Here is a 22,864-nt window from a genome sequence, read left to right as displayed (position 1 = left end):
ATTTCAGTGTCTTTGGTTATATTTTGCTTGTTTGTCTTGGTGATTAGGTTCCTGTTAAAAGAAAGAAGCTCTTAATGTTCATCAGCAACCCCTCCCAAACTGATAACTGTACGCAGTGTGACCCGAGCGCCCCCTGCTGTCCTGAGTGTTCCCTACAGCCCAGCCCTCTTGTCTCCCGCAGGGAGGTTTATGTCTGGGCTCACACTGACTTCCACTCACTGTGTCTTTCGCACAGTAATACACAGCCGTGTCCTCAGATCTCAGGTTTTCATTTGCAGGGACAGTGTGTTCTTGCCATTGTCTCTGGAGATGGTGAATCGGCCTTTCACAGAGTTGGCGTAGTATGTGTTACCACCACTACCACCAATTGCTAAGACCCACTCCAGCCCCTTCCCTGGAGCCTGGTGGACCCAGTCCATTGTGTAGCTACTGAAGGTGAATCCAGAAGCCATGCAAGAGAGTCTCAGAGACCCTCCGGGCTTCACCAAGCTTCCGCCAGACTCCACGAGCTGCACCTCAGACTGGACACCTGCAAACACAAATTAATCCTTGTCAGGAAACAAACATTCCAAACCTTCATGTCTGTCATATGAACTCACGTACCCGGTGTCTCCTTCTCCATAAATTACCTCTTAAAATTGCGACAAGGAAAACCAAGATGAGCCCAAACTCCATGGTGAGAGTTCTGTGTTCTGCCCTGAGAAGGACTGGGAACACCTGGGAATCCTGGGCTAGGCTCCTGTCTCAGAGCTGCAGGGTCAGGGCTGTGCTGCTTTTCATGAACAGAGGGGCCCTATTTGCATGTCCTCTTCTTATATATTGAGGTCTGGGTTTGAACGGTGGCATAAAGGCCAATGTCCTAGTATGTGACATGTCTAAGGGTGCATGTCTGTTAAGAATTACTTTGCACACTTGAGCCTCTGTCATCCCCACTGACCCAGATTTTCCATGAGATAGGAACATGAACTTGGAGAGAACATGCTCATAAAAGATCGGTATTTAAAAAGAGAAATGCCTTTGAAATTCACCACTAATGAACACATCAAGAGGATTCAATAATCATGACCAGAGGGAGCATTAAAGCTGCAGGAAGTTCCTGTTCAGGTGACAGAAAGTTCCATTGGACCCTATTTCTTTTACAAAGCAATCAGAGTATGACTAAGTACAGAGTGAGACCCTAGAGCATGTGGACCAAGTGTTGGAGGAGGTCTGTGTGGAGCATGGGAGACAGAAGCGTGAAATCTACACAGAAGCACACAGTGCTCCTGGAACACATTTCTTTAGTGGAGTTTGGTGCTGAATGTTCATTTCATTGCTCATTTTTTTTTTATTTCCTAGACTTTGTGGTAAAGCCAGGAGCTAACATCAGGGACACAGAATCATCTCAGTCATGACTAGGTCTGCTTAGGTGTAGATGTAGGTGGAAATTGGAGACTGAGTAATTTTAAAGTATAACGATTTCATTATGATAAACTTTCATATGAATCACTAATACAAAATAACATAAAATAATGAAACGATCATTGATATGAAAGGCATCATTTTCTTTGTCCATTGATTGTGAAGTAAATAAATCATTAAAATTGCATCTCCATTCTGGATTCAGTGGATCTAATTTTATGTAAATCTGGTCAGGCATTATAGTTCTGTGTTATTTTCACCATCAACATTTGTGGTTCTGTGGATGTGTGATGTAGTTATCATCAATAATGTAAGAAACAGATCCATCCCTGGTTCATCAGAAGTCAATTTCAGAAGCTTGGTCTCCTCCACTTTCATTTCCCCTCATATCTGCACATGAGCCTCGAGAATGCTGTCACCTTTCCCATGTGAGACAGGTGTCATTTCTGTATGAAGTCACATGCTCTGTGGATCAGTGTGCAGAAGAGGAAAGTATCCCTCCCAGGTACATGGATGGTGGGATTAAGCAAGTCTGGAGCCAGTACTTCCAGGGTTCTTGTTCCTTATGATTTGTCCTCCTCATGTAGCAAGTTAAATTTGCCTTGTCACTTTTCTCAGAAATAGCCTCACATAGTAATCCTGTTAGTAATATTAAAAATAACTGATTTGAAAATCAACCCATCATTTTTTCCTCAGCCATAAAAACTTGATATCCTCAGCCATGAGAGAATTAAATCTTACTATTTGGGACTGGGACAGATATAGAGAGTATCATGTTCAATAAAAAAAAGTCCAGATGGAATAACAACAATGCCACATGATTTCACTTATATGTGGAATCTAATGAAGAAAAGAAAAAAAAAACAGAATAGAAACAGACTCATTAGCGCTGACTGGTGTAGCTCAGTGGATTGAGTGTGGGCTGCAAACCAGTGTCGCAGGTTCAATTCCCATTCAGGGCACATGCCTGGGTTGCAGGCCACGGCCCCGAGCAACAGCACATTGATGTTTCTCTCTCTCTCTCTTTCTCCCTCCCTTCCCTCTCTAAAAATAAATAAATCTTTTTAAAAAAGAAACAGACTCATAGATCAGGACTTGGGAGCCTGGATGAAAAGGGAAAAGTGATAAAGTATGCCTTGGCAGTTACAGGTTAAATACAGGGAGGTAAATTACAGCACTTGTAATAAAGTCAATAATATTTTGATAACTGTGCGTGGTGCAAAGTGGGTGGGTACTGGAAATACTGGCCCATCAGACCACAAGTTGTGTCTGACCACTCTGCTGTAGGCTAGAAGCTCATATAATATAATGTGGAATGCTAATTGGAATTGAAAGAAGAAAAAAGAGATTTAACCTAAATTCCAGGGTACAACAGGCAAGAGACATGACAGAATTCCAGAGCTATACTCACAGGTTTCACCTTTACTGTGAAAATTCTGAACATCTTTAGGTTTATTAAAGACTCCCACTGAGAACCTTGGCCTAGCATTATTTGCTACCTCAGTAACACCCTGGAGGATGCTAACCAGGGTGCAGTATTTTAATCTGACTTTTGCAAGGGCCTTTCTTGATCTTCCCAGAGATTTCAACTCTGTGGGTGATTAACAGTACATTCCCCCTTGCAGTTTGTGTTTCTCATCAGCCTGGACATCCACACAAAGCTGTTGTGTGTCCCTCTGCCTATGTGTGGTGTCACCTACTCTTGGGGCTGTGAGCATTATGCCAAGCACTAGGTGATGCTCTTAGGGAACAGACAGAACCACATTAAATCTAGACCACCTCTTCTAATTTGCATATTCACGAGGAAGAGTGTTTCATAGTGGAAGCCTTTATCTACGTGAGGAAAGACAGGACATAGGGGTCATGCTCAGTGGGGGACTAAGGATGACACTTGTAATCTATGTTGTAAGACAAGTGTCACATACCATGTCTCTGAGATCTGTGCAGACATAGCTCCTCCCACTGAGGATCAAACCCCCACAGGACATGCTCCTTATTGTGAAACCACCTTTGAGTGACACGCAGACCATTTTTGGGCTTTAATGACTGAAAGTCTCAATCTTGGATCAGAGTGGCTGGAAAATGTTGCATCTAGTGAGTTAACAAAACCATCCTTGCATCTGGTTCCTCAGAATTCAGATCTAAAGAAGCCACAGAAATATGCTCACTGACTGTGGTTCTCATGCATTGTTGAGTTTGGTAAATGTTCTGATAGAATAGGATGTTTACAGTCACCTCATGTCCAATCTTATTTCAGATGTTTTCATGAAAAGAGGAAGACACAGGCCATCAGAGGAAATTCCTCCCTGCTCCCTCTGCACCAACCTCTGGGAAGCATCCTTGAGTTTGTATATGCCATGCACCCCCTGATGCTTAGCATGTGCCCTACAGGGGAGGGTCCTCTCTGAACTTACAGGATGTGGACTACCCAACATCTCTAACCCAAAATTATAGGCTTTGCCCTGACTTCAGTGTTCTCCCTAAGGGATATTTTGTTCTTAGAGACCTCAAGATACACAGAATTGGCTTACTAATCTCCAGTTACTATTCAGGGAGCCCCCAGTCCAGACTCTGTTAAGCAACCAAGGAGTCCCATCCCTGGAGCTGCCAGATGCACTGACTCATCCAGCACCCATGAACCCTGAAGACCTCAGGATCTTTGAGGCCTCTGATACCTTCAGTTTTATCTGCCTGCAGGTTCCATTTGAGTAGCCCTGCATGTGGCCCTAATACCATTGCACTTCTAGTACTCAGTAAATCACACATAGGCAGTGATGATTTTCATGGTAATGATCTACAGGTCTCCATTGTCCCCTGTTCTTAGCACATGGGCCCAGCTCCCATACTAACCCTAAACCAGCATGTTCTCTGACTTGACAATAGAAAAAAAAAGCCAACATAATTGACATAGAGAATGTAATGTTTTCGCTGTTCTTTGTTTTCGCTGTTCTCCAAGAGCCTGGAACCTGAAGACTCTGTGGTGAGAAGGGTCCTGGCTTGTCTTCAGGAGGATCAGAACCAGAAGACAGTTTTCTAGTCAGTGTAGTCAACACTGACCTGATATGTGGGGAGATCACACTGTCTAGAGCCCAAAGGTCCCCAATCTCAGATCCCACAGACAGGAATTCTAAGAACAGAACCAGGAGGGGTAGGTGTCACCACAGGAGGAGAATCAGGTGTTAAGGCAGGAAGAAAGAACTGAGAAAATTGGCTCTGGATACTTGGAGTCCCTTTTGTACAGTGATAGGATTTTTGACACTATGTACCCTCATGTCTTGAGTGCCCCCTGATACCCTGAGCACACCCTGCACTTCAACTTTTTTGTCTTTCCACAGAACGATTTGTGTCTGGAATCACACTGATATTATTTCTCTGAGTCTCTCACACAGTAATACCAGGAGGTGTCTGTCTACAGACTGACATTCACATCCATCCAGACTGAAAAAAAGGAGTGAAGGCATGAGATAGACCACTCCCATATTCACTTTGGTGGGATAATTTGGCAAGGGATATTTTGGGACAAGGATTCACACCTCAACACTGGGTCCTGCAGCCCAGGGTCCCAGTGCAGGGAAGATAAATCCCCACAACTTCTGGCTGCAAAGTTGAGTGGGGATGTCTTCAGTGGAAGAAACTCCTAGAATCCCAGACAGTTTTCCTTAAAGAAACCGCACACATAATTATTCCTACTTAATTCCTCTGAATGACAGCGTCAGGGTAGCAACTTGAAAGGCAGCAGTGGCATACAGGGAAAACATGAAGTATCTGGCATCAAGGCAAGTACTGGGCGACAGCTTTCTCCCAGACAGAAAATCGAACAGAGTGCATTGTCCCTCTTCTCATCCCACCCCCCTACACAGACCCATTGAGCCAGCATGCGAGTGCCGTATCAGAGACTTATCAACCATGATAACACTGTTTCCCCTGCCCTGGCGTTCCCCTAAGGCAACATGCCATCCGCTGTATAGGTTCACCCAAGGAGTTAACAGTGTTTTGTTTTGTTTTGTTTTGTTTTTTTCTTTTCTGGATAAGGGCTGGTATTGGCTCATGTTTCACAACTTCCTATAACAATATCACTTTCTAAGTGCCTAGAGGTCTGGAACTAGCAGTTCTTCTCTTTCCTCCCTACACAGACCCACTACTGCCAGTATAGGTTCACAGTTTGGCTTTTCATGGGACAATTCAAGCCCAGCATAATAGCAGCCATCTTCATATTGTGTTATAACTAATTGAGAGTGTCCCCAGGCAGAACACGGGTGGGGACTGATCTTGGCCTGCACTGCCCAGGAAACCCTAGAAACTGTGCAGCTAGTGTAAAGTTTCAGACTATCTAGGAGCATGAATGCTTTTCCCCTGCACAGATGATCCCCCATAGAGGGCAATAGTAGTTGGTCTGTGGTCGCAGACAGTCCTTGCAACTTACTGGCGTATGTAAATACCTCTCATTGACCTGGCAACATCAATCAAGGCTCAACTACTAGAGGAGTAGGAGGGGTTACAATACCTGATATGAAACTGTATTACAAGGCCACTGGAATCACAAAAGCCAGGTACTGGCACAAGAACAGACACAGATTGTGGAAGGGACCAGAAAGCTCAGAAATAAACCCAAGTCTCTATGGTCAATTAACATTTGACAAAGGGGGCAGATTCATAAAATTGAGTAAAAATAGTCTCTTCAGCCAACAGTGTTAGGAGATCTGGACAGCTACATGTAAAAAAAAATGAAACTAGATCACAAACTAACATCATACACAAAAATAAACTCAAGGTGGATAAAATATTTAAGTATAAGTCATGACATGATAAGTCTTAGAGGAAAACACCAGTAGGAAAATTTCAGATATTCCACAGAGCAATATCTTCACCAATATTTCCCCTACAGCAAGGGAAATAAAGAAAAAAATAAACAAATGGGATTTCATCAAATTAAAAAAGCTTCTGCATGGCTAAAGAAAACAGCATGGGAATAAAAACAGAACCAAAAAATATAGGAAAGCATATTTGCCAATGATTCCACGGATAGGGGTCTGATCTCTGAAGCATATAAAGAACTCACATGACTCCACTCCAGAAAGACAAAAAAAAAATAGACAAAAGACTTGAACAGACAATTTTCCAAAAAGGATGTACAGAAAGTTCAGATACATATGAAAAGATGATCAGCATCACTGGCCATCAGAGACATAAAACTTAAAACCACAATGTGATACCACTTCACACCAGTGAGAATAGTCCTCATAAACAAAACAGCAAACAAGTGTTGGAGGGAATGTAGAGAAAAGGGAAGACTAGTTTACTGTTGGTGGAAATGCAGACTGGTGCACCCACTGTGGAAAACACTATGGAATCTCCTCACAAAACTAAAAATGGAACTGCCTTGACCTGACAATTCCACTGCTGGGATTACACTTTAAGAACCCTGAAACACCAATCCAAAAGAACTTATATACCCCAATGGTCAAAGCAGCACAATTTACAATAGTCAAGTGCTGTGAGCAACCTAAGTGTCCATCAGTAAATGAATGAAGCAAAAAACTAGGATACACTTACACAATGGAATTCTATGCAGCAGAAAAAAGGAGATCCTACCTTTTGCAACACTATGGATGGAACTGGAGAGCATTGTGCTAAGTGAAATAAGCCAGGCAGTGAGGAACAAATACCATATGATCTTCCTCCAGGTTTCGTGCGAACTAACTTCTAAGAACAAGTATGAATTTGGGATGAAAACTGCATTTCTCTAAGAATGAAGAGTAATGAACTGCTTCAACACTAGTAATTCTCTGTGAAATGTTACATTTTTTAGACACACGGTTACTTCAACATTTTGTAGTAGTTCATAACATTACCATATGTACCTCTTTCAGGAGAAATGAAAGTATGTTGTTTTTACAGTAATGTGTTCAGTTTGAACACTTCTGTAGCAATGATTCACAGAAATGCTGCATTGCTCTAATTTTCATGTGAACTAACTTCTGGGAACAAGTATGAATTTTGGGTAAAAACTGCATTTCTCTAAGAATGAACAGTAAGGAACTGCTTCACCACAAGTAATTCTCTGTGAAATGTTACATTTTGGAGACACACAGTTACTTCAACATTTTGTAGTAGTTCATAACATTAGTATATGTACCTCTTTCAGGAGAAATGAGGGTATGTTGTTTCTACAGTAATGTGCTCAGTTTGAACACTTCTGTAGCAATGATTCACAGAAATGCTGCATTCCTCTAATTTCCATGTGAACTAACTTCTGTGAACAAGTATGAATTTTGGGTAAAAGCTGCATTTCTCTAAGAATGAACAGTAATGAACTGCTTCAACAATAGTAATTCTCTGTCAAATGTTACATATTTGGACAACAAACGGTTACTTCACATTTTGTAGTAGTTCATAACATTACTATACGTACCTCTTTCAGGAGGAATGAAGGTATGTTGTTTTTACAGTAATGTGTTCAGTTTCAACACTTCAGTAGCAATGATTCACAGAAATGCTGCATTTGCTATAGTTTTCATGTGAACCAACTTCTAACAACAACTATGAATTTTGGGTAAAAGCTGCATTGCTCTAAGAATGAACAGTAATGAACTGCTTCAACACTAGTAATTCTCTGTCAAACGTTACATATTTGGAGAACACATGGTTAATTCAACATTTTGTAGTAGTTCATAACATTACAATATGTACCTCTTTCAGGAGAAATGAAAGTATGTTGTTTTTACAGTAATGCGTTCAGTTTCAACACTTCTGTAGCTATGATTCACAGAAATGCTGCATTTGCTCTGGTTTTCATGTGAACTAACTTCTAAGAACAAGTATGGATTTGGGAAAAAACTCCATTTCTCTAAGAATGAGGAGAAATGTACTGCTTCAACATTCGTAATTCTCTGAGAAATGTTACATGTTTAGAGAAGGCACGGTTTCCTCAACATTTTGTAGTAAGTTCAAAACATTACTATAACTACCTCTTTCAGAAGAAATGAAAGCATGTTGTTTGTACAGTAATGCGTTCAGTTTGAACACTTCTGTAGCTATGATTCAAAGAAATGCTGCATTTGCTCTGGTTTTCATGTGAACTAACTTGTAAGAACAAGTATGGATTTTGGGTAAAAACTGCATTTCTCAAAGAATGAACAGTAATGAACTGCATCAACACTAGTAATTTTCTGATAAATGTTACATACTTGGGGAACACACATTTACTTGGACATTTTGAAGTAGTTCATAACATTAGTATAGGTACCTCTTTCAGGAGAAATGAGTGTATGTTGTTGTACAGTAATGCGTTCAGTGTCAACACTTCTGTAGCAATGATTCACAGAAATGTTGCTTTTCTCTAGTTTTCATGTGAATTAATTTCTAAGAACAAGTATGAATTTGGGGTAAAAACTGCATTTCTCTAAAAATGAACAGTAAGGAACGGCTTCAACACTAGTAATTCTCTGTCAAATGTTACAAATTTGGAGAACACAGGTTACTTCAACATTTTGTAGTAGTTCGTAACATTACTATATGTACTCTTTCGGGAGAAATGAAATTATGGTGTTTTTACAGTAATGCGTTGAGTTTGAACACTTGTGTAGCAATGATTCACAGAAATGTTGCATTTGCTCTACTTTTCATGTGAACTGACTTCTGTGAACAGTAGGAATTTGGAGTAAAAACTGCATTTCTATAAAAATGAACAGTAATGTACTACTTCAACATTAGTAATTCTCTGTGAAATCTTACATGTTTGGAGAACACACCATTATATCAACGTTTTGTAGTAGTTCATAACTTTACTATATGTATCTCCTTCAGTAGAAAGGAAAGTATGTTGTTTCTACAGTAATGCCCTCAGTTTGAACACTTTTGTAGCAGTGATTCACTGAAATGCGGCATTTGCTCTAGTTTTCAGGTGAACTAACTTGTAAGAACAAGTATGAATTTTGGGTAAAAACTGTATTTCTCAAAGAATGAACAGTAATCAACTCCTTCAACACTAGTAACTCTGTGAAATTTTACATATTTGGAGAACACACGATTACCTCAACATTTTTTAGTAGTTCATAATATTACATTATGTACCTCTTTCAGGAGAAATGAAAGTATGTTGTTTGTACAGTAATGCGTTCAGTTTGACCACTTGTGTAGCAATAATTCTCACAAATGCTTCATTTGCTCTACTTTTCATTTGAACTAACTTCTGTAAACAACTACAAATTTTGGGTAAAAACAACATTTCTCTAAGAATGAACAGTAATGAATTGCTTCAACACTAGTAATTCTCGGTGAAATATTACATATTTGGAGAACACAGGGTTACTTCAATATTTGATAGTAGTTCATAAAATTACTTATGTACCTCTTTTAGGAGAAATGAAAGTATGGTGTTTTTACAGTATGCTTTCAGTTTCAACAGTTCTGTACCAATGATTCACAGAAATGCTTAATTTACACTAGTTTTCATGTGAACTATCTTCTGTGAAGAAATATGAATTTTGGGTAAAAACTGCATTACTCTAAGAATGAACAGTAATGAACTGCTTCAACACTAGTAATTCTCTGTCAAATGTTACATATTTGGAGAACACAGGTTACTTCAAACTTTTGTAGTAGTTCGTAACATTACTATATGTACTGTTTCTGGAGAAATGAAATTATGGTGTTTTCACAGTAATGCATTGAGTTTGAAAACTTGTGTAGCAATGATTCACAGAAATGCTTCATATCCTCTACTTTTCATGTGAACTAACTTCTGTGAACAGTACGAATTTGGACTAAAAACTGTATTTCTATAAGAATGAACAGTAATGTACTGCTTCAACATTACAATTCTCTGTGAAATGATACATGTTTGGAGAACACATCGTTACATCAACATTTTGTACTAGTTCATAACATTACTATATGTACCTCTTTCAGGGGAAATGAAAATATGTTGTTTTTACAGTATGCATTCAGTTTGAACGCTTGTTAGCAATTATTTGTCGAAATGCTGCATTTGCTATACTTTTCATGTGAACTAACTTCTGTGAAGACGTATGAATTTTGGGTAAAAACTGCATTTCTCTAAGAATGAATAGTAATGAACTGCTTCAATACTAGTAATTCTCTGTGAAATGTTACATGTTTGGAGAACACACCATTACTTCAATAATTCGTAGTAGTTCATAACATTACTATATGTACGTCTTTCAGGAGAAATGAAAGTATGCTGTTTGTGCAGTAAAGCGTTCAGTTTGAACACTTCTGTAGCAATAATTCGCAGAAATGCTGCATTTGCTCTACTTTTCATGGGAAACAACTTCTGTGAACAAAATGAATTTTGGATAAAAACTGCATTTCTCTAAGAATGAACAAAAATTAACTGCTTCAACATTCATAATTCTCTGTGAAATAATACATGTTTGGAGAACGCACTGTTTCTTCAACATATTTTGGTAGTTCATAACTTTACAATATGTACCTCTATGAGGAGAAATGAAAGTATGTTGTTTTTATAGTAATGAGTTCAGTTTCAACACCTCTGTAGCTATGATTCACAAAAATGCTGCAATTCCTCTGGTTTTCATGTGAACTAAGTTCTAAGAATAAGTATGAATTTTGGCTAAAAACTGCATTTCTCTAAGAACGAACAGTAATGTACTGCTTCAACATTCATAATTCTCTGTGAAATAATACATGTTTGGAGAACGCACTGTGTCTTCAACATTTTGTAGTAGTTCAAAACATTAGTATAAGAACCTCTTTCACGAGAAATTAAAGTATGTTGTTTGCATAGTAATGCGTTCAGTTTGAACACGTCTGTAGCAAGGATTCACAGAAATGCTGCATTTGCTCGGGTTTTCATGTGAACCAACTTCTAAGAACAAGTATGAATTTTGGCTAAAAAATGCATTTCTCTAAGAATGAACAGTAATGAACTGCTTCAACACTAGTAATACTCTGTGAAATGTTACATATTTGGAGAACACACTGTTACTTCAACATTTTGTAATACTGTTTAACATTACTATGTGTATCACCTTCAGTACAAATGGAAGTATGTTGTTTGTACAGTAATGCATTCACTTTCAACACTTCTGTAGCAAGGATTCACAGAAATGTTGCATTTGCTCTAGTTTTCATGTGAACTAACTCTAAGAACAAGTATGCCTTTTGGGTACAAACTACATTTCTCTATGAATGAACAGTAATGAACTGCTTCTACACTAGGAATTCTCTATGAATTAATACATATTTAGAGGACAAACGGATACTTCAACATTTGGTAGTAGTTGATAACATTACATTATGTATCTCCTTCAGTAGAAATGAAAGTATGTTGTTTCTACAGCAATGCGTTCAGTTTGAACACTTCAGTAGCAATGACTCACAGAAATTTTGCATTTGCACTAGTTTTCCTATCAACTAACTTCCAAGAACAGGTATGAATTTGGGTAAAAACTGCATTTCTCTAAGAATGAACAGAAATGTACTACTTCAACATTCGTAATTCTCTGTGAAATGTTACATGATTAGAGAAGGCACCGTTTCTTCAACATTTTGTAGTAAGTTCAAAACATTACTAAACTACCTCTTTAGGAGAAATGAAAGTATGTTGTTTGTACAGTAATGCGTTCAGTTTCAACACTTCCGTAGCAATGATTCACAGAAAAGCTGCATTTGCTCTACTTTTCATGTGAACTAACTTCAGTGAACAAGTACGAATTTAGGCTAAAAACTGCATTTCTCTAAGAACGCACAGTAATGTACTGGATCAACATTAGTAATTATCTGTGAAATGTTGCATGTTTGGAGAACACACCATTACTTCAACAATTGGCAGTAGTTCATAACATTACTATATATACCTCTTTCAGGAGAAATGAAAGTATGATGTTGGTACAGTAATTGGTTCGGTTTGAACACTTCTATAGCAATGATTTGCAGAAATGCTGCATATGCTCTACTTTTCATGTGAACTAACTTCTAAGAACAAGTATGAATTTGCGCTAAAAACTGCATTTCTCTAAGAATGAACAGTTATGTACTACCTCAACATTAGTAATTCTCTGAGAAATGTTACATATTTGGACAACACACCATTACTTCAATAATTCATAGTAGTTCATAACATTACTATATGTACCTCTTTCAGGGGAAATGAAAGTATTTTGTTTGTACAGTAAAGCGTTCAGTTTGAACACTTCTGTAGCAATAATTCGCAGAAATGCTGCATTTGCCGCACTTTTCACGTGAACTAACTTCTGTGAAGAAATATGAATTTTGGGTAAAATCTGCATTTCTCTAAGAATGAATAGTAATGAACTGCTTCAACACTAGATATTCGCTCTGAAAAGTTACATGTTTGGAAAACACGCGGTTATTTCAACATTTGGTAGTACTTCATAACATTAATATATGTACCTCTTCCAGGAGAAATGAAAGTATGTTGTTAGTACAGTAATGCGTTCAGTTTCAATACTTGTGTAGCAAAGATTTGGAGAAATGCTGCATTTGCTCTACTTTTCATGGGAAATAACTTCTGTGAACAAAATGAATTTTGGATAAAAACTGCATTTCTCTAAGAATGAACAAAAATTAACTGCTTCAACATTCATAATTCTCTGTGAAATAATACATGTTTGGAGAACGCACTGTTTCTTCAACATTTTTTGGTAGTTCATAACTTTACAATATGTACCTCTATGAGGAGAAATGAAAGTATGTTGTTTTTATAGTAATGAGTTCAGTTTCAACACCTCTGTAGCTATGATTCACAAAAATGCTGCAATTCCTCTGGTTTTCATGTGAACTAAGTTCTAAGAATAAGTATGAATTTTGGCTAAAAACTGCATTTCTCTAAGAACGAACAGTAATGTACTGCTTCAACATTCATAATTCTCTGTGAAATAATACATGTTTGGAGAACGCACTGTGTCTTCAACATTTTGTAGTAGTTCAAAACATTAGTATAAGAACCTCTTTCACGAGAAATTAAAGTATGTTGTTTGCATAGTAATGCGTTCAGTTTGAACACGTCTGTAGCAAGGATTCACAGAAATGCTGCATTTGCTCGGGTTTTCATGTGAACCAACTTCTAAGAACAAGTATGAATTTTGGCTAAAAAATGCATTTCTCTAAGAATGAACAGTAATGAACTGCTTCAACACTAGTAATTCTCTGTGAAATGTTACACATTTGGAGAACACACTGTTATACTTCAACATTTTGTAATAGTGCTTAACATTACTATGTGTATCTCCTTCAGTACAAATGGAAGTATGTTGTTTGTACAGTAATGCATTCACTTTCAACACTTCTGTAGCAAGGATTCACAGAAATGTTGCATTTGCTCTAGTTTTCATGTGAACTAACTCTAAGACAAGTATCAATTTTGGGTACAAACTACATTTCTCTATGAATGAACAGTAGTGAACTGCTTCAACACTAGTATTCTCTATGAATTAATACATATTTAGAGGAAGAAATGGATACTTCAACATTTGGTAGTAGTTGATAACATTACATTATGTATCTCCTTCAGTAGAAATGAAAGTATGTTGTTTCTACAGCAATGCGTTCAGTTTGAACACTTCAGTAGCAATGACTCACAGAAATTTTGCATTTGCACTAGTTTTCCTATCAACTAACTTCCAAGAACAGGTATGAATTTGGGTAAAAACTGCATTTCTCTAAGAATGAACAGAAATGTACTGCTTCAACATTCGTAATTCTCTGTGAAATGTTACATGATTAGAGAAGGCACCGTTTCTTCAACATTTTGTAGTAAGTTCAAAACATTACTAAACTACCTCTTTAGGAGAAATGAAAGTATGTTGTTTGTACAGTAATGCGTTCAGTTTCAACACTTCTGTAGCAATGATTCACAGAAAAGGTGGATTTGCTCTACTTTTCATGTGAACTAACTTCTGTGAACAAGTATGAATTTTGTGTAAAAACTGCATTTCTCTAAGAATGAACAGTAATGAACTGCTTCGACACCTGTAATTCTCTGTTAAATGTTACATTTTGGAGAATACATGGTTACTTCAACATTTGGTAATAGTCAAAACATTACTATATGTACTCTTTCAGTAGAAATGAAAGTAGGGTGTTTTTACGGTAATGCGATTAGATTGAACACTTGTGTCCCAATGATTCGCAGAAATGCTGCATTTGCTCTACTTTTCATGTGAACTAACTTCAGTGAACAAGTACGAATTTAGGCTAAAAACTGCATTTCTCTAAGAATGCACAGTAATGTACCGTTTCAACATTAATAATTATCTGTGAAATGTTACATGTTTGGAGGACACACCATTACTTCAACAATTGGCAGTAGTTCATAACATTACTATATATACCTCTTTCAGGAGAAATGAAAGTATGATGTTTGTACAGTAATTGGTTCAGTTTGAACACTTCTGTAGCAATGATTTGCAGAAATGCTGCATATGCTCTACTTTTCATGTGAACTAACTTCTAAGAACAAGTATGAATTTGGGCTAAAAACTGCATTTCTCTAAGAATGAACAGTTATGTACTGCCTCAACCTTAGTAATTCTCTGTGAAATGTTACATATTTGGAGAACACACGGTTACTTCAAGGTTTTGTAGTAGTTCATCACATTACCATATGTACTTCTTTCAGGAGAAATGAAAGTATGTTGTTTTTACAGTAACGCGTTCAGTTTGAACACTTGTGTAGCAATGATTCACAGAAACGCTACATTTGCTCTAGTTTTCAAGTGAACTAACTTCTGTGAACAAGTATGAATTTTCGGTAAACCTGCATTTCTCTAAGAATGAACAGTAATGAACTGCTTCAACACTGGTAATTCTCTGAGAAATGTTACATGTTTAGAGAACGCACGGTTTCTTGAACATTTTGTGGTAATTCATAACATTACATTATATACCTCTGTCAGGGGAAATGAAAGTATGTTGTTTTTACAGTAATGCGTTCAGTTTGAAAACTTGTGTAGCAATGATTCACAGAAATGTTGCATTTGCTCTAGTTTTCATGTGAACTAAGTTCTAAGAACAAGTGTGAATTTTGGGAAAAACTGCGTTTCTCTAAAAATGAAGAGTAATGAACTGCTTCAACACTAGTAATTCTCTGTGAAATGTTACATATTTGGAGAACACACGGTTACTTCAACATTTTGTAGTTGTTCATAACATTACTATATTTATCTCTTTCAGGAGAAATGAAAGTATGTTGTTTGTTCAGTAATGCATTCAATTGGAACACTTTTGTAGCAGTGATTCACAGAAATGCTGCATTAGCAGTAGTTTCCAGGTGAACCAACTTCTAAGAACAAGTATGCATTTTGGGTAAAAACTGCATTTCTCAAAGAATGAACAGTAATGAACTGCTTCAACACTAGTAATTCACTGTGATAAGTTACATATTTGGAGAATACATAGTGACTTCAATATTTTATAGTTGTTTATAACATTACTATATGTCCATCTCTCAGTAGAAATGACAATATGTGATTTCTACAGAGATGCGTTCAGTTGTAACACTTCTGTAGCAATGATTCACAGAAATGCTGCATTTGCTGTACTTTTTACGTGAACTAACTTCTGTGAACAAGTATGAATTTAGGGTAAAAACTGCATTTCTCTAAGAATGAACAGTAATGAACTGCTTCAACACCAGTAAATCTCTGTTAAAAGTTACGTATTTGGAGAATACACAGTTACTTCAACTTTTGGTAGTAGTTCATAACACTACTATATGTACCTCTTTCAGTAGAAATGAGAATATGTGGTTTCTACAGAGGTGCCTTCCATTTTGAACTTTTGTAGCAGTGATTCACAGAAATGCTGCATTTGCAGTAATTTCCAGGTGAACCAACTTCTGAGAACAAGTATGAGTTTTGGGTTAAAACTGAATTTCTCAAAGAATGAACAGTATTGAACTGCTTCAACAATAGTAATTCTCTGTGAAAAGTTATATATTTGGATAATACACAGTTACTTCCACATTTTGTAGTAGTTCATATCATTACTATATGTACCTCTTTCAATAGAAATGAGAAAATGTGGTTTCTACAGAGATTCGTTCAATTTACCAGTTCTGTATCAATGATCACAGAAATGCTGCATCTGCAGTAGTTTCCATTTGAACCAACTTCTAAGAACAAGTATGAATTTTGGGTAAGAACTTCATTTCTCTAAAATGAACAGTAATGAACAGCTTCCACTCTAGTAAATCTCTGTGAGAAGTTACATATTTGGAGAATTCACAGTTACTTCCACATTTTGTAGTAGTTCATAACATTACTATATGTACCTCTTTCAATGGAAATGAGAAAATGTGGTTTCTGCAGAGATGCTTTCAGTTTTAACACTTCTGTAGCAACGATTCAGAGAAATGCTGCATTTGCTGTAGTTTTCATGTGATCCAACTTCTGTGAACAAGTATGAATTGTGGGTAAACCTGCATTTCTCTAAAAATGAACAGTAATGAAGTGCTTCAACACTAGTCTTTCGCCTTTAAATGATACATGCTTGGAGAATCCATGGTTACTTCGACATTTTGTAGTAGTCCATAACCTTATTCACTGTATCTCTTTCAGTAGAACTTGAAATATGAGGTTTCTACAGTAATGTGTTCAGTTTTAAGACTTTTGTAGCAATCATTCACAGCAACGCTCCATTGCAAGTAGTTTTCATTTGAAATAACTTGTAAAAACAAGTATGAATTATGGGTATAAACTGCATTTCTCTAAGAATGAATAGTCATTAACTACTTCAACACTAATAATATTCTCTAAAATGTTACATTCTTGGAAAATACATGGTTACTTCAACATTGTGTAGTAGTTCGTATCCTTATTCAGTGTATCTCTTTCAGTAGAAATGAAAACGAATTCAATTACTTAGATGCGTTTCATGCATTTCTAGCATAAACTCCATAGTAGATGTGATTTCTTTGTCAAAATCACCTCAAAAGTGCTTTTTCACAGCAACATTACAACAGAACTGTGACAAAATTGTGTATAACAAAAGACGCCAGTGTTTTCAAATTCTACTGAAAGTAATAGGTATAGTACTCTTAGGAACTCTGTGCTACATGTGTAATTCAACATGTTTTGTTGAAGAAAGTCACTTTTTAGTATGAATTGCATACACTGAAAGAGTGCCTTACTCTTCATTCTGAGAGAAATGCACTTTTTACCCAAAATGGACGGTTAGATACAGAGTAAGTTTCACATTCACAAAAGGGTCTTCTGCCAGTCTGTACTAATCAGTACAATGATACCTTAACTTCCCTATACTTTTTACATTAAAGAATACTTTGGAGCACTTTGTCCCATAAAGCTCCCTTCTACTTAACAGTTCAATGAGTTAGGCCTCTTTTCATGCAATTCTAACATAAACTACATAGAAGATGTGATTTCATTATGAAAATCACTACAAAAGTGGTATTTAAAAGCAATTTTACAACAGAACTGTGAAAAGAGTATTTATTACAAAAGGCGCCAGAGATTTCAACTTCTGCTGAAAGAAGTACATATTGTACTGATGGAAACTCTGGGCAACATGTTTAATGCAATGTGTTTTGTTGAAGAAAGTCACATTTCAGCGTGTATTACATACACTGAAAGAGTGCATTACTGTTCATTCTGATAGAAATGCACTTTTTACCGAAAAGGAACGGTTAGATTCATACTAAGTTTCACTTTCACAAAACAGTGTTCTGCCAGTCTGTACTACTCCTTATAATGATGTCATAACTTCCTTGTACTTTTTACATGAAAGAATACTTTGCAGCACTTTGTCCCATAGTCTTTCATTCTACTTAAGGAATTCAATGAGTTAGGCCTCCTTTCATGTGATTCTAACATAAACTACATAGAAGAGGTGATTTCATTATGAAAATCACTACGAAAGTGGCATTTCACAACAGCTTTAATACAGAAATGTGAAAACCATGTGTATTAGAAAAGGTGCCAGAGATTTCAACTTCTACTGGAAGAAGTACATAGAGTACTGATGGGAACTATGGGCAACATGTGTAATTCAACGTGTTTTGTGGGAGAAGTCACCTTTCAGTGTGAATTACATACACGGAAAGAGTACCTTACTATTCATTCTGACAGAAATTTACTTTTTATCCAAACTGGACGGTCAGATTCATTCTCAGTTTCACATTCACAAAGCAGTCTTCTGCCAATCTGTAATACTCAGTGTAATGATGTCTTAACTTCCCTGTACTTTTTTCATGAAAGAATACTTTGCAGCGCTTTGTCCCATAGAGTTTCCTTCTACTTAAGGAATTCAATGTGTTAGGCCTCCTTTCATGCGATTCTCACATAAACTACATAGAAGATGTGATTTCATTATGAAACTCAGTACAAAAGTGGCATTTCACAACAACTTTAAAACATAACTGTGAAAACAGTATGTATTACAAAATGCGCCAGAGGTTTCAACTTCTACGAAATGAAATACATAGAGTACTGTTTGAAACTCTGTGCAACATGTGTAATTCCACGTGTTTTGTTGAAGAAAGTCACATTACAATGAGAATGACATACACGGAAAGAGTGCCTTACTATTCATTCTGAGAGAAATGCACTTTTTACCCAAAATGGACGGTTAGATTCATACAAAGTTTCATATTCACAAAAGTCTTCTGCCAGTCTGTACTACTCAGTACAATGATACCTTAACTTCCCTATACTTTCTACATGAAAGAATACTTTGGAGCACTTTGTCCCAAGTTTATTTCTACTTAGCAACTTCAATAAGTGAGGCCTCTTTTCATGCAATTCTAACATAAACTACATAGAAGATGTGATTTCATTATGAAAATCACTACAATAGTGGCATTTCACAGCAACTTTACAACAGAACTGTGAAAAGACTATGTATTTCAAAAGGCTCAGAAGATTTCAACTTCTACTGAAAGAAATTCATAGAGTACTGTAAGGAACTCTGTGCAACATGTGTAATTCAACATGTTTTATTGAAAAATGTCACCTTTCAGTGTGAATTACATACACAGAAATAGTACCTTACTGTTCAGTCTGAGAGACATGAACTTTTTACCGAAAATTTACAGTTAGATTTATACAAAGTTTCACATTCACAAAGCATTCTTCTGCCAGTCAGTACTACTCAGAACAATGATACCTTAACTTCCCTGTACTTTTTACATGAAAGAATACCTTGGAGCACTTTGTCCCATAAAGGTTCTTTCTACTAATGATTCAACGTGTTAGGCTCATTTTCATGCAATTGTAGCATGAACTAAATAGAAGATGTGATTTCATTATGAAAATCACTACAAAAGTGGCATTTAAAAGCAATTTTACAATAGAACTGTGAAAACAGTATGTATTACAAAAGGCACCAAGGATTTCAACTTCTACTGAAAGAAAGACATAGACTACTGATGGGAAATCTGTGAAATGTGTAATTCAATGTGTTTTGTTGAAGAAAGTCACATTTTAGAGTGAATTACATACACTGAAAGAGTGCATTGCTGTACATTATGAGAGAAATGCACTTTTTATCCAAAATGGATGGTTAGATTCATACAAAGTTTCAAATTCACAAAACAGTCTTCTGCCAGTCTGTACTACTCAGTACAATGATACTTTAACCTCCCTATACTTTTTACATGATAGAATACTTTGGAGCACTTTGTCTGATAAAGGTTCTTTCTACTAATGAAGTCAATGTGGTAGGCTCATTTCCATGCAATTGTAGCATGAACTACATAGAAGATGTGATTTCATTATGAAAATCACTATGAAACTGGCATTTCACAGGAACTTTACAACAGAACTGTACAATAGTGTGTATTACAAAAGGCGCCAGAGATTTCCACTTATACTAAAAGAAATACACAGTACTGTTGGGAACTCTGTGCAACATGTATAATTCAACGTGTTTTGTTGAAGAAAATCACATTTCATTGTGAATTACATACACTGAAAGAGTGCATTACTGTTCATTCTGAGACAAATGCACTTTTTAACCAAAATGGACGATTAGATTCAAACTAGGTTTCACATTAACAAAACAGCCTTCTGCCAGTCTGTACTACTCAGTACAATGATACCTTAACTTCCCTATAGTTCTTCATGAAAGAATACTTTGGAGCACTTTGTCCCATAGAGTTTCGTTCTACTTAACTAATTCAAAGTGTTAGGCACATTTTCATGCAATTCCAGCATAAACTTCATAGTAGATGTGATTTCTTTATGAAAATCACTGCAAAAGTGCTTTTTCACAGCAACTTTACAACAGAACTGTGGAAACACTATGTATTAAAAAAGGCACCAGAGATTTTAACTTCTACTGCAAGAAATACATAGAGTACTGTTAGGAACTGTGCAACATGTGTAATTCAACGTGTTTTGTTTAAGAGAGTCACATTTCAGTGTTAATTACATACACTGGAAGGGTGTATTACTGTTGATTATGAGAGAAATGCCCCTTTTATCGAAAATGAATGGTTAGATGCATATAAGTTTCACATTAACAAAGCACTCTTCTGCCAGTCTGTACCACTCAGTACAATGATACTTTAACTTCCCTATACTTTTTACATGAAAGAATACTTTGGAGCACTTTGTCCCATAAAGCTTCCTTCTACTTAAAGACTTCAATGAGTTAGGCCTCTTTTCATGCAATGCTAACATAAACTACATAGAAGATGTGGTTTCATTATGAAAATCACTACAAAAGTGGCATTTCACAGCACCTTTACAACAGAACTGTGAAAAGAGTATGTATTACAAAAGGCACCAGAGATTTCAACTTCTACTGAAAGAAGTACATCGAGTACTGATGGGAACTGTGGACAACATGTGTAATTCAACGTGTTTTGTTGAAGAAAGTCACCTTTCAGTGTGAATTACATACACCGAAACAGTGCCTTACTGTTCATTCTGAGAGAAATGCACTTTTTACCAAAAATGGACGGTTAGATTCATTCTCAGTTTCAATTCACAAAACAGTCTTCTGCTAATCTGTACTAATCAGTACAATGATACCTTAACTTCCCTATACTTTCTACATGAAAGAATACTTTGCAGCACTTTGTCCCGTAGAGTTTCATTCTACTTAAGCAATGCAATGAGTTACACCTCCTTTCATGTGATTCTAACATAAAATACATAGAAGATGTGATTTCATTATGAAAATCACTACGAAAGTGGCATTTCACAACAGCTTTAAAACAGAACTGTGAAAAGAGTATGTATTACAAAAGGCGCCAGAGATTTCAACTTCTACTGAAAGAAGTATATCGAGTACTGATGGGAACTATGGGCAACATGTGTAATTCAATGTATTTAGTTGAAGAAAGTCACCTTTCAGTGTGTATTACATAGACAGAAAGAGTGCCTTACTGTTCATTCTGACAGAAATGCACTTTTTACCCAAAATGGACATTTAGATTCATTCTGTTTCACATTCACAAAGCACTCTCCTGCCATTCTGTAATACTCAGTGTAATGATGTCTTAACTTCCCTATACTTTTTTCATGAAAGAATGCTTTGCAGCACTTTCTCCCATAGAGTTTCATTCTACTTAAGCAATTCAATAAGTTAGGCCTCCTTTCATGTGATTCTAACATACATTACATAGAAGATGTGATTTCATTATGCAAATCACTACGAAAGCGGCATTTCACAACAACTTTAAAACAGAACTGTGAAAAAAGTATGCATTACAAAGGGCACCAGAGATTTCATTTCTACTGAAAGAAATACATAGAATACTTGTAGGAACTCTGTGCAACATGTGTAATTCCATGTGTTTTGTTGAAGAAAGTCACATTTCAGTGTGAATTACATACACAGAAAGAATGCCTTACTGTTCATTCTGAGAGAAATGCACTTTTTAATGAAAATGGAAGGTTAGATTCATTCTCAGTTTCATATTCACAAAACAGTCTTCTGCTGGTCTGTAATACTCACTACAATGATGTATTAACTTCCCTGTACTTTTTACATGAAAGAATACTTTGCAGCACTTTGTCCCATAAAGTTTCTTTCTACTTAACGACTTGAATGAGTTAGGCCTCTTTTCATGCAATTCTAACATAAACTACTTAGAAGATGTGATTTCATTATGAAAATCACTACGAAAGTGTCATTTCACAACAACTTTAAAACAGAACTGTGAAAAAAGTGTGTATTACAAAAGGCACCACAGATTTCAACTTCCAGTGAAAGAAATACAAAGAGTATTGTTAGGAACTGTGTGCAACATGTGTAATTCAACGTATTTGGTTGAAGAAAGTCACCTTTCAGTATGAATTACATACACTGAAAGAGTGCATTACTGTTCATTCTGAGAGAAATGCACTTTTTACCCAAAATTGACAGTTAGATTCATACAAAGTTTCACATTCACAAAGCACTCTCCTGCCATTCTGTACTACTCAGTACAATGATACCTTAACTTCCCTATACTTTTTACATGAAAGAATACTTTGGAGCACTTTTTCCCATA

At 36.5% G+C, this 22,864-nt stretch overlaps 1 gene segment (V, D, J or C); it reads right to left on the bottom strand.

Annotated features, from left to right (window-relative positions):
• Positions 1 to 260: 260 nt before the first annotated feature.
• Positions 261 to 675, bottom strand: LOC123809320. The segment is given in 2 exon segments: positions 261 to 529; positions 630 to 675. Coding segments are annotated over 2 exon segments (315 nt in total).
• Between the last annotated feature and the right edge of the window lie 22,189 nt (positions 676 to 22,864).

This window comes from Phyllostomus hastatus, unplaced genomic scaffold (genome assembly GCF_019186645.2).
Source record: "Phyllostomus hastatus isolate PE091 unplaced genomic scaffold, TTU_PhHast_1.1 phas_scaffold_55, whole genome shotgun sequence".
Lineage (NCBI taxonomy): Eukaryota > Metazoa > Chordata > Mammalia > Chiroptera > Phyllostomidae > Phyllostomus > Phyllostomus hastatus.
The sequence above is the reverse complement of the archived record's forward strand: the minus strand, read 5'-3'. Positions and strand labels throughout refer to the sequence as shown.